The sequence below is a fragment of the Asparagus officinalis genome, chromosome 4 (genome assembly GCF_001876935.1).
Source record: "Asparagus officinalis chromosome 4, Aspof.V1, whole genome shotgun sequence".
Lineage (NCBI taxonomy): Eukaryota > Viridiplantae > Streptophyta > Magnoliopsida > Asparagales > Asparagaceae > Asparagus > Asparagus officinalis.
Window position 1 is genome coordinate 56298730 of NC_033797.1, and position 12982 is coordinate 56311711.

Consider the following 12982-nt stretch of genomic DNA (forward strand, 5'->3'; position numbering starts at 1 on the left):
TAGCTCGAAGACGGGTCTGGTTGGGTAGTTATGTCGACCCGGACCCGAATCCTCGATGAGAAAATAGCCTCTATTTTATTTTTGTGTCTTCGGATCCTTTGCATCCTCGATTGTACGTCTACAATTCATGAATAAAACCTTTTTTTCAGTAGACCCTATTATGAATAATACTAACTAAATAAATTATATAAAAAAATTACTTATAGAACCCATTAGATGAATGGATATTGGTTATCCTATCAAGTAATTATAAGCACTCTCTATAATTAAGCATGTAGAGGATCGCTTATTTTGCGGTTAGAAGAATTTTTTTAGAAAGACTATTTTTAAAAATAATTAGCAAAAATAATCTTTTTGCTAAATAATTAGCAAAGTCGGCCTTTTTTGGCTGGCTTGAGCTCGATTTTGTTAAATTAGGTTGAAAACACATGGGACTACTACTCCCGTGTGTTTAGCGATCCCTAATCAAGCTTTAAAAGGTAACCTAGAAAACACATGGGACTAATAACAGAAATTGAAGCCCATAAATCCATATACATGGGACTGTCAGTCACGTGTACTCAACAGAGCCTTGTAGTAAATACATAGGAGTAGTAGTCTCGTGTATTTGCCGGGCGTATAAAACGCCCAGCCGTGCCAAAAACTAGGGCACAACCGCACTCGAGCTTCTCTCTCTCATTTTTGTGATCCTCTCTCTGCACTCTCCCTCAACTCTCTCCCAAGCTCTCCCTCAACTCTCTCTCGATCTCTCTTCCGCGCCCCATTCATCCTCTCCACATCACCCCAAAACCCAAACCGAGGAACCTCCCCAAAATATCTCTCCAAACCCAAACCGACGTTGTCTAACCCCTCCGACACCAACGGGCTCCAACGCCGACAAACTTCAACTCTTCATCAAGGTAAAATTTACTAAATTTGTATAATTTGTTATTTACAATTGTAGTATGAAAAAAGCCCTATATTTTGAATAATGTTATTTCAATTTTAATAAACACTATGGTGTGGTTAAAACTAGAATCTAACTAAAATATTGATAGATTAAATTTGATATAGAGTATTTTTAATTACGCTTTAACTAGAAACATGATATATGAAATTTAATTTATGACGTATAATAGATAATTTACATATGATGATTGTTTATATTTTAGTTCCAATGGCGAATGGATTACCCGTTGTTTGCTTCTTCAATGGAAGACTAAGTGTTGAAATGAAAAATATGTCTATATACGAGGGAGGATCTAGAAAAATATTCATGTTATCTAAAACATGCAACTTCGATGAAATGATGAAGGAAATACACAGAGTTGCTAGAATTAACCACGGAGAGTTTGTTGGCCCTATAGTTTTGATGATGATTTGTCAAACAATTTATCGCTAATCTATTCTCTAGTTTTTGTTGTTTTGTTTTTCTCTTTACAGGTAATTCAACACACGACAATCAAGCGTTAAAGATTCAAGTTCATGCGTGTGCATTCACCTAGGTATAAGTTTAGTTTGTTTACATATATCGTATGTCGATATTTAAGCTCAATATATGTACACTTAACACAGTTTTGACATCTTTCTATCATATAAATGATTTTTCATCAAACTTTGTTACTACAGCTTTTAGTTCATGTTTACATCTTTCTCATACCTCATTATATATATATAATGTATGCATGATACATATATACGTGTTTACAAGTCATATCTTAATTTTCATGTTTACGAAAAACAGGTTTTCTGAACACTTTTCAAAAATAGGGAGTTTTCACAAACAAAAATTGTTTTTCCAAAAATTCCTTTTCAAACATGTTTATTTCATCATTTAGAAACTTTTCCCAAAGTTTTACTATTTTTGGAATTGATTTGATATTTTTAATGTATTTTCAAAATCAGCCCAAAACCTGTCATATGCCATGTATCAGTTTGCGGTCGACCGCCACGGTCGACTGCCAGCAACAAACTTTCTTAGTATGGCTCTTATGTGCTCGCGGTTGACCGTGACGGTCGATCGTGAATCCATCCAGAGACTTTCGCGGTCGACCGCCAGCTTTCAAACCCTATTCTCAGCTTTTTTGTGCCTCGCGGTCGACCGCGAGATTTCCACGGTCGACCGCCGATCTCATCATTGCCTTTTAACGGCTATTTTCTACAACGGCTGTCTGAGGCTATTTTGGTCTTTTCAAGTTGGTTTTGGCTGATATTTTGAGTGGGTATAAATATCTCATTGCTGTTCTCTTTCAAACATATTAAGAGTTTGTTTTTACATAAGTTTTAACAAGAGATTAAGAGTTGTTTAAGAGTTGTTTAAGCTGATTTCCTTAATCTGTTCTAAGAGAAGTTTTCTACAATAAGAAGAAGCTTTCAACTCCTATTTGGGATGACCATCTACTGTTCTTCTTGTTTATTGAGAAGTTTTCTAAACTCTTTCTTATATAGCTTATTGATTCATTTTCATAACTTAGCTATATTTTATTTGAGTTGCATATTATCTATTCACTGTTATCACACACACAATATTGAGCTTAATATTTTCATACTATATAGTGTGGGTTGTGGAGTATGATTTAGTGAGTGTGAGCTTCATTGTGTTCTCATTTGTTATCGAGAACAAATTATTGTATTTAATCATTGTTGTGAGTATCACTTGTAATACACTTGTACACCGAGAGAAGTGTGAGGCGAGAGACGGGGTCGAATCCTATAGGAGTGGCGTCGGTTGACGAACCTAGGGAGAGGTTGCATCCGAGCACTTGAGGAGGAGGACACGCGCTAGGTTCCTATACTTAGTGTGTAAAGTGTGATTGCATAGTGTTTGTTATGTGAGAGTTTTTTATAAGCTTGTAAACCGAGTGTGTAGAAGTTCTGGCTTTCAAACCGGATTGTGATAGTGGAGATCTCCTCGAGGTAAGGAGCGGAGACGTAGGTCGTGGTGACCGAACCTCGTAAACATATCGTTTGTCTGTGTTTTGCTTAGCGTACTTTTATTTGTGCTTATTCATATCATTCTTGCTCATATCTATCTTATATCATTCTTGCAAGAACAAATTAATCAATATAATCTTAATTAGTATTTAATCGCTTTAGGGTCTAACAATTAGTATCAGAACTTGGTGCTCTTTTATTTAAGGACTAATCGCCTTGAGTTAAAGATCCAAGTTATCGTTTTTGTGCTAATCTAGTGTTGATTGTATTTTGCTTGTTGCATATAATCGTTATGGATATATATGATGCATCTAGTTTAAGTTATGCTATTAATGTTGCTACTCATTTGAATATTTTTTCCTATGCTCAATGGCGTGTTAGATTCAAACTTTTTGTTCAATCTAAGCAATTCGATTTATGGGAAATTATTGAGGAAGCTTATATTATTCCCACTTCGGAAAAATCCAAGTGGAATATAAATGATAAAAGAATGTTTAATATGAACAAGCTTTTGTTAGAATATTTGCTTAGTGCCTTTCACTCATCTTTTTCTAACAAGTTTGCTTATTTTGATAGTGCTTACACCCTATGAAAATTCATTGAAGCACATCAAGGGGACTTGGAGGCTATTAAACAAGCGTTGGAAAATCCTGCTTTGAATCTTAAAGAAGCCTCATCTCCATGTACAATACCACTAGGTGATAACCCTAGTGAGGTATGCGAACTTGACAACGATGATATTATTACTTTTGATGAGCTTGCTCTTGAGTTTGAAAAATTACACAATTGCTATATTGATGTAAAAAGTAAGTATGTTGATATGAAATCTATTCATGAAACACTAGCCACTAAGTTTAATTTCATTGCAAATGAAAATATAATTCTTAAATAATGCAATGAAAAGTTAAGTTTAGAAAATGCTTGTTTGCTTCATAAAAATTGTGATGCCATGTTAGAAGTAAATAAGTTAAAATCTATGATAAATAATCATGTTTATCCTGCTTCTAGTAGCAATGCTTGTATGCACAATGATGAGTTGAATCAAATGAGAAAACGAATATCTTCCTTAGATTCAGCACTAAACATTTGCATTGCTAATAATAAAAAGCTTATGGACTTGTGTGCAAAATACAATGTTAATTATTCTAAGAAACTTATTCGCTATGCACACATGTATGACAAAATTCACAAATGTTCTATTTGCGGTCTTAAAGGCCATTTAGCCCAATTTTATCATAATGCACAAAAAATTAACAAGCCTATTCATGATTGTGCATCCCATCAAGCTTCTTCATCACATACACACGTACACACACATAGTATAAATCATAAACATGTTCATGCGTACAAATGTGATTATTGTGATCGTTTTGGTTATTTGGCCATGTTTTGTTTTGATTTGAAAAGAAATTCTCGTTTGCAAAATAATTACAAAGAAAAATCTATTTTTGCTAATGAACCACGTGCAAATTATTTCGGTCAACGCAAACCATTCAAACCCCTACATTGCACAAATTGCAATCGCATGAGTCATGTTTATAATTTTTGTTTTGACCGTATCGGTGCACAGAATACACCTAAGCGGGTTCATAACCCTAGGACCTTGGATTTACATAATAGGGGTCATGTCCCAAATTTTAGTGGTACCAAAATGAGTTTCATGTCTTTTTTTTTTTGTCTTTGAAAAAAAATTGGCTTAAATGTTGCTTTTCTTTGATATTAAGACAAAATAAGATGTTTGTTATGGATTATTAAGTAAAATCTTTATATATATATACAATTTTTATAAAACAAGTTTGCTCATTGATCCAAATTGAATTTTTCACAAAACCAGATTTTACAAAAATTTTGATGTTATTTTTCTCGCGGTCGACCACCACGGTCGACCGTCAAAGTTTCTGGAGATTGTTACGGTCGACCGCCACGGTCGACCATAAGAAATACTTTTTGTTTTCTACTCATTTTGTTATCGGGTTTCGGTTTTATTTGGTTAAACTTTTTAAACCCGAATCAATCATAACCGTCGATCCTATTTCTAAACCGATCTGAGCCGTTCCGTCTTCATCTCAATAAACCCGACCCTCTTCATCTTCCCCCATTCGAAAATTTTCCCAAATTTCTGTCGATTTCTCCTCGCGGTCACCCGCAGCTTGCTTTCAATCGACCGCGGTCTTCCTTGAGGATCTCTCTTCATCATTTCCTGTTGGAAATTTGTTGAGTAATCTCTCATCTCTCTCTTGTGCTCTATTTCAAAATCTAGGGTTTCTTTCACTTCCTATTCTAGGGTTTCTATTTTCAAATTCTGTCTAAATTCTATTTGCAAAACCCTAGTTGTTTCTATCTGACATTATGCCTCCTAAGAAGAGATCTAGACCTGACATTGGTTCCTCATCATCATCTGCTGCCTCTAACTATGAGGATTTTCTACTGTTCAAACCCCATGTTAAAAAATACAGGGAGCTTTGTAAGTTGAAAATTCTGCCTAGTAGGTATATTAAATACGGGGAATTAGTCATGTATGATATTCATAATATTCTGTATGCTGTTGGTTTGCATAAACTACTAGATATGGAACGTAAAGTTCCTTATTACCCATTCCTCATCTATTTGTTTTATGCAAATCTGTCTGTCACCACTTCTGCTGATGGTATTCAAACCTTCACCACATCTGTTAAAAACATTCAGATCTCATTTTCTGCCAACGAGCTTGCGGGAATCCTTAAGATCCCGTCAAGTGACGTTGAGCTCATGTCTATCGAACACACCGATCAGGCTGTGAACGATTCTATGTTTAAGCCCGATTGCACCTACCCTATGAACAAAAATCACTCAATCCTACTGCTAAAATCATTGCTCGTATTGTTGCTCAAAATCTTATTCCCAAGACCGGTAGCTTTGATCATTTTGCTCCTGATAAGGTTAATGCTGTTTATGCCATCTTTACCAAAATAAAAGTGAATTGGGCAAATGTTTTTCTTAAGAACATAGCATGCAAGCATTACAAATTTGTTCCCTTTGGCTGCTTCATCACCCTCATTCTCCAACACTTCGGTGTTGCTCTTACCAAGGAACCCAAAGTTGATCCGGGTAAGGAATACTTTGATAGAGTTTCTCTCTCCCGTATGCAAATTTCTGACTCCTTATCTGATCCTGCTAAGCCATCATCTTCCCGTTCTCGGTCTAGAGCTTCCACCTCCTCCACTTCTGATATCTGTGCCCGATTGGATCGTCTTGAGACTCAGGTCTCAACTATTCAGAAGGACGTTAGGACCATTCTCAGTTATCAGCGTCAGTCTCTTGGGATTCCAGACCCATCTTCCAGTTCTGATTCTGGTTCTGATGATGGGTCTGATGAAGGATCTGCTTCTGGCTCTGGTTCGAGATCTGGCTCCGGATCTGATGATGGTAGTGATTGACTCGTTGATTATTGGATTTTATGCTTATGGTTATGTTTATGTTTTGGTGAACGAAAACTTGATACTTATGTTTTGTTTTGAGTTGTAATAACTCTATGGTTTGTGTGGAAAACAATGTAGTTTTGTGGGACTAATTCGGTTTATTGTGATTATGTTAGTTTATCATTTCTATGAACAATATATGGTGAAAACAATATTTATGCTTTGTTTTGTGAAAACAAATATGTGGTATTGTGAAAACATAATGCTAATGATGCTTTATGCTTGGTTTGGACTTTAAATTTCAAATGTTTATGGCTGTGTATGAATGGTTATGATTATTTAGCTCCTATATGTGATCTTTATATGTTATTTATGCAAATTGACAGGGGAGCTTTTGGCCATACACTTGGTTATTATCTATGCTTATATGCAGGGGGAGCGTTGCTCCTAGTTTCTATTTTTTTTCTTCCCATTTTGATGTTGTCAAAGAGGGAGAAAATCTTCATGTTGATGTTTAGTTGTTGATGAATATGAAATGATGTATTGGTTTATTTGTATTATCTATATGACTTTCATATCATTAAATAAATTATTTGCCATCATCAAAAAGGGGGAGATTGTTGGCCCTATAGTTTTGATGATGATTTGTCAAACAATTTATCGCTAATCTATTCTCTAGTTTTTGTTATTTTGTTTTTCTCTTTACAGGTAATTCAACACACGACAATCAAGCGTTAAAGATTCAAGTTCATGCGTGTGCATTCACCTAGGTATAAGTTTAGTTTTCTTACATATATCGTATGTCGATATTTAAGCTCAATATATGTACACTTAACACAGTTTTGACATCTTTCTATCATATAAATGATTTTTCATCAAACTTTGTTACTACAGCTTTTAGTTCATGTTTACATCTTTCTCATACCTCATTATATATATATATAATGTATGCATGATACATATATACGTGTTTACAAGTCATATCTCAATTTTCATGTTCACGAAAAACAGGTTTTCTGAACACTTTTCAAAAACAGGGAGTTTTCACAAACGAAAATTGTTTTTCAAAAATTCCTTTTCAAACATGTTTATTTCATCATTTAGAAACATTTCCCAAAGTTTTACTATTTTTAGAATTGATTTGATATTTTTAATATATTTTCAAAATCAGCCCAAAACCTGTCATATGCTATGTATCAGTTTGCGATCGACCGCCACGGTCGACCGCCAGCAGCAAACTTTCTTAGTATGGCTCTTATGTGCTCACGGTCGACCATGACGGTCGACCGTGAATCCATCCAGAGACTTTCGCGGTCGACCGCCAGCTTTCAAACCCTATTCTCAGCTTTTTTGTACCTCGCGGTCGACCGCGAGATTTCCACGGTCGACCGCCGATCTCATCATTACCTTTTAATGGTTATTTTTTACAACGGCTGTCTAAGGCTATTTTGGTCTTTTCAAGTTGGTTTTGGCTGATATTTTGAGTGGGTATAAATACCCCATTACTGTTCTCTTTCAAACATATTAAGAGTTTGTTTTTACATAAGTTTTAACAAGAGATTAAGAGTTGTTTAAGAGCTGTTTAAGTTGATTTCCTTAATCCGTTCTAAGAGAAGTTTTCTACAACAAGAAGAAGATTTCAACTCCTATTTGGGATCATCATCTACTGTTCTTCTTGTTTATTGAGAAGTTTTCTAAACTCTTTCTTATATAGCTTATTGATTCATTTTCATAACTTAGCTATATTTTATTTGAGTTGCATAATATAGCTTATTGATTCATTTTCATAACTTAGCTATATTTTATTTGAGTTGCATATTATCTATTCACTGTAATCACACACACAATATTGAGCTTAATATTTTCATACTATATAGTGTGGGTTGTGGGTGTGATTTAGTGAGTGTGAGCTTCATTGTGTTCTCATTTGTTATCGAGAACAAATCATTGTATTTAATCATTATTGTGAATATCACTTGTAATACACTTATACACCGAGAGAAGTGTGAGACGAGAGACGGGGTCAAATCCAATAGGAGTGGCGTCGGTTGACGAACCTAGGGAGAGGTTACATCCGAGCACTTAAGGAGGAGGACACGGGCTAGGTTCCTACACTTAGTGTGTAAAGTGTGATTACATAGTGTTTGTTGTGTGAGAGTTTTCAGTAAGCTTGTAAACCGAGTGTGTAGAAGTTTCAGCTTCTAAACCGGATTGTGATAGTGGAGATCTCCTCGAGGTGAGGAGCGAGGACGTAGGTCGTGGTGACACCGGATTGTGATAGTGGAGATCTCCTCGAGGTGAGGAGCGAGGACGTAGGTCGTGGTGACCGAACCTCATAAATATATCGTTTGTCTGTGTTTTGCTTAGCGTACTTTTATTTGTGCTTATTCATATCATTCTTGCTCATATCTATCTTATATCATTCTTGCAAGGACAAATTAACCAATATAATCTTAATTAGCATTTAATCGGGATTAGATTAGCATAAGACCCTATCACCCCCACCCCCCTCTAGGGTCTAACAGAGTTTGCAACTAAGTTGTTCTATAATTGTCCGATAAATAAAAAAAGAACAATTATTGTAGAGATCATCAATGATCAAGAAATGATTGATATGATACAACTCTGTGAAAAGTAAATCTCAATTGAGTTGTTCGTTGAAAATTTTCTAATTTATGGTGTTGCTCATACTCCGAATGCTCCGGGAGAGTTCTCCTGCTTGACTTAGAAAATAACTCGAACAAATTTATTTCATCTCCAAGTCTCATGCACTTAGAAAATGACTCGAGTGAAATGGCATGGACTCAACTACAATATTTAAGCAGGTCTTCCCTTTGTACGACGTCAAGTGTTATATTCCATAACGCTTCGGGTCATGTTACGGGTAATTTATTGGTTGGTTCCATTGTATAAGAGAATGAGGATGCATATGATAATTCTGAAGATCTTGAAGAAGATGAACGACTTGATAGCATGCAGTGTGTAATTGGAGATATCGATAAGGATACCCATTGGATGGATGAATTTTGTGTAAACAACGATTATGTGTGTTCGCGGTGAAAATCGTTGTTTTCTTCATCATTGGTTCCCTTGCAAATTCTTGTAATAGTTTATCGATTACAAAGATCCGGTCTTTTTTTTAGATCCGGTTACAACGAAAATCAAATAACACAAGAAATAAAGAAAATTACAACTTTCTCCTTTTGTGTCGAACAAATCACGAGCTCCTGTTTTGCGGTCGCTCGCTTTTGTGGGTTCTTTGTCTGCGCCGGGGTTTATCCGTGGACCACCGCAAGATCTAGATCCGATCAGATCTAAGCAGTACGACGGGTATTCAATGAAAACAAAATAGATACAACTCTTTTCAAACAAACGCAAGATCTGTTTGTCATCTCTTGCTTGCGTGGGTCTTTTGCCTGTGACGGGGATGTTGATATCCGTGGACCACCGGGGCACTCAGATCTGGTCCGGATAAATCGGACAGAGTTTCGTTGATCCGCGTGAGATCTAGAAACTTTCTGATCCGGATAAATCGGACAGAGCTTCGTCTATCCGCGGAGGGATATAGAAGCAGAGCTTCGTCGATCCGCGTGAGATCTAGAAGCTATAAGCGTATACCTCGGCTAAAACGAGGTAATAGCTCTTCTTAGTATCAACGCTAAGGCCGATACTAAGGATCTGACGGACGATGAAGGCTGATGCCGACCTCTCCTCCTCTCGTTGAAGCTCACGGGCGCTCTTCACTGCAGCAGGGCTTCGCCAAGGCTCTCCCCAAAAAATCCTCCCCTAATCAAGGCACTCAAAGGGGCTATTTATAGGCATATGGAGGGGGTAGGGGACCTCCAAGGGGTGCGGACACCCCTTGGTGTCTCGGCTATGGCCGAGACACCCTAGGGTGTCTCGGCCAGGCCTGACTTTGTAGGCCAAAAAGATTATGAGAAACCCGGTAGGCATGGGAGTGAGGAAAAGACGAAAGTACCTCCGAAAGGGTACCGGGGCATTTTAGAGTGGAAGGACAACATTCCTGTTGGGCATTGGGCTGTCATATTTAATAACTTGATTGGCTGTTTAATAAGAGATCCACGCTCCATTAATATTGCTCATAATTTTGAGGAGCAAGAATTTAAATGCATAAAAAAGATTTGGGAGAAGCTCATGGTAATTATTTAATATACTGCTGCTTATTTTGTTTACAATTCACAATGATTATTCTTATAGTGTAATTTTTTTGCCATGTAACTTGCAGGATCATTATTGTCTTGAAGACAACCCAGAGTCTTGGGATTATGTTATCCCAAAAATGGCCAAGCTTATTCGAGTTTGGAAGAGTGATCTAAAGAAAAGATATTTCACAAATTTATCTACTGATTGGAAGAGGATCTATGAGCTTGATAAGAGAGTTCCTCCATTTAATTGGATGACTCTCATTATCGAGTGGGAGGGTGAGAAGAAGGTAGATTATTTTTAATTTATGACATTATCATCACGTTATTTTTCATTTATATATTATCATCGCACATACTAAAAAATACTTTATTTTGTAGAAAATATGTGAAACGGCATCGGCGAATCGTAGATCAAAGCTATACGATCACTTTTTAGGAGCTACTTCTTATGCTCAGATCGAGCATAAGTATTTGAGCGAAAACCCGGTATGATCATATTATTAAAACTGATTTCATGTGATTAGTTTCCTACATTTAAATTAGAATTTAATATATCACAGGACGCTTTGACTATGCCCCCGACTCTTCTGGCTAAAAGAGCTTATACACCACCCCAGGGCTATGAAAATGTAGAGGGAAATGACAAAAAGGTGGAGAAAATTAATGAATTGAACGTAAGTATAAGATTAATTTTAGATTTGTATATACTTAATGATTTTTCATCAAAGTTTCTAATTTTTATGATATATGATATGCAGGCGGCGCTGGAAGCTTCTCAAAACGATGTCTTCACCCGTGTCACGCAGTCTCGAAGTACAGAGGACACTCCTGTAGAGCCTAACCGCATGACCAGAGACGAGTGGATGGAAGTTGTCGACGGAGCTTACGGTTTACACTCAAGAAAGAAAGGAAGAGTGCCTCTGTCAAGTACTAGAGTTAAGACACTCACCACCACCAATAAGCCTAGCAGCCAATCTGTGACATCGACGCGACACAGTGACACGTCATATGTCGTAGGTAAGATTGGAAAATACTTAATGAAGAATGTTGAAATTCCATTGGCTTTAAGTTTTCTTCCCACTATTAAGCACGAGTTAAGTGGTGCACAAACGACTTGGGATGTCGTTCAGCGACTCATCGATTCTCAACCCGTAAAGGACTTGCTTCCGCAGTCTATATACGCGGATATTATGGTGTTGGCATTTGATGAGCATGCAGCTGCAAGTGGTGGAGAGGTATATATGTCATATTATATATATGTATTTATTATGAGTATTTTGGAATATATTCTCATATTGATTTACATTCTTTTTAGGCTAGAGGAGGTACCGTCGTAGGAAGCAGCAGTACGGTACGACATCCTAATGCAGCCGCCACCGATGATAGGGATCACGACGATAGGGACCACGACTATGATGAGTGAGTGATGAGTTAGACTTTTTGGTAACTTTTGTGGACTTTTGGATTGTGTTAAACATATTATGACCTCCTGATTATGTGAACTTTTGGATTGTGTTGAACATATTATGACCTCCTGATTATGTATATATGTGAATTGTTAAATGTTAATATTGTTGGATGTGAATCGATGAATGTAAATGTTAGTATTGTTGGATGTGAATGTGAATATTGTTGGATGTGAATCGGTGAACGTGAATATTGTTAGATGCGAATCGATAAATGTGATATTGTGAGTATTGTTTAATATATTGTGAATAATGGTAGTAACAGGTACGCATTCCCGATTGGGGGGCTTTGCAATGCAGAAATAATTTTTTTTACCTGATTATGTACATTAACGACGGGCATTTTTCGTCGCCAATGTACATTGACGACGGGAATACACCTGTCGCCAATGTACATTGGCGACAGGCATTTTTCGTCGCCAATGTACATTGGCAACGGGGACAAACCCGCCGCCAATGTACATTGGCGACAGGGACAAATCCGTCACCAATACACTTTCGCGACGGGGTGGAGTCCGTCACCAATAATCCTGTCGCCAATAAACATTGGCGACAGGAAAATCCGTCACCAATGTTCATTGGCGACGGATAGGTATTGGCGACGGAAAACATTGGCGACGGGCTATAGCCCGTCGCCAACGTACATTGGCGACGGGAATACATCCACAATAAACATTGGCGACGGGGAATTCCGTTGTCAATGATAATTGGCGACAGATAGGTATTGGTGACAGAAAACATTGGCGACGGGTTATTGCCTGTCACCAATGTACATTGGCGATGGGTATGAGCTCGTCGCCAATGTACATTGGCGACAGGTGTATTCCCGTCGCCAATGTACATTGGCGACGGGTTACAACTCGTCGCCAATGTACATTGGCGACGAATGTATTCCCGTCGCCGGAAGCCCCGTCCGTCCGTTCCTCGAGATTAGGCTTGGTCTTAATCTCGAGAAGAGCTACTGATTTCGCTTGGTCGATTTCAGAGCTTCAAGCGAATACTTCCTTAGTGAAGTAGGTGCTCTGTCAATTTTCTGTCC

At 37.3% G+C, this 12982-nt stretch overlaps 1 protein-coding gene across 3 annotated transcripts; it reads left to right on the top strand.

Moving 5' to 3' along the window:
- LOC109837491 lies at positions 10638–12098 on the top strand. 3 transcript variants are annotated; one of them, XM_020405756.1, is made up of 5 exons: positions 10638–10764; positions 10856–10963; positions 11038–11151; positions 11236–11712; positions 11793–12098. In XM_020405756.1, exons 1-5 carry the CDS (start codon positions 10729–10731, stop codon positions 11898–11900), a joined length of 843 nt encoding a protein of 280 aa, XP_020261345.1. In that variant the 5' UTR covers positions 10638–10728; the 3' UTR covers positions 11901–12098. The 3 variants fall into 3 exon arrangements, with proteins under 3 accessions (XP_020261345.1, XP_020261346.1, XP_020261347.1); XM_020405757.1 differs by having other exon boundaries at positions 11038–11127; XM_020405758.1 differs by lacking the exon at positions 11038–11151.

Bases quoted from the DNA above. Each gene is read 5' to 3' on its own strand.
- LOC109837491 (XM_020405756.1), top strand. From the start codon at position 10,729: ATGACTCTCATTATCGAGTGGGAGGGTGAGAAGAAG. The intron at 10,964-11,037 runs GTATGATCATAT...AATATATCACAG, and splicing joins AGTATTTGAGCGAAAACCCG to GACGCTTTGACTATGCCCCC. The intron at 11,713-11,792 runs GTATATATGTCA...CATTCTTTTTAG, and splicing joins CAGCTGCAAGTGGTGGAGAG to GCTAGAGGAGGTACCGTCGT.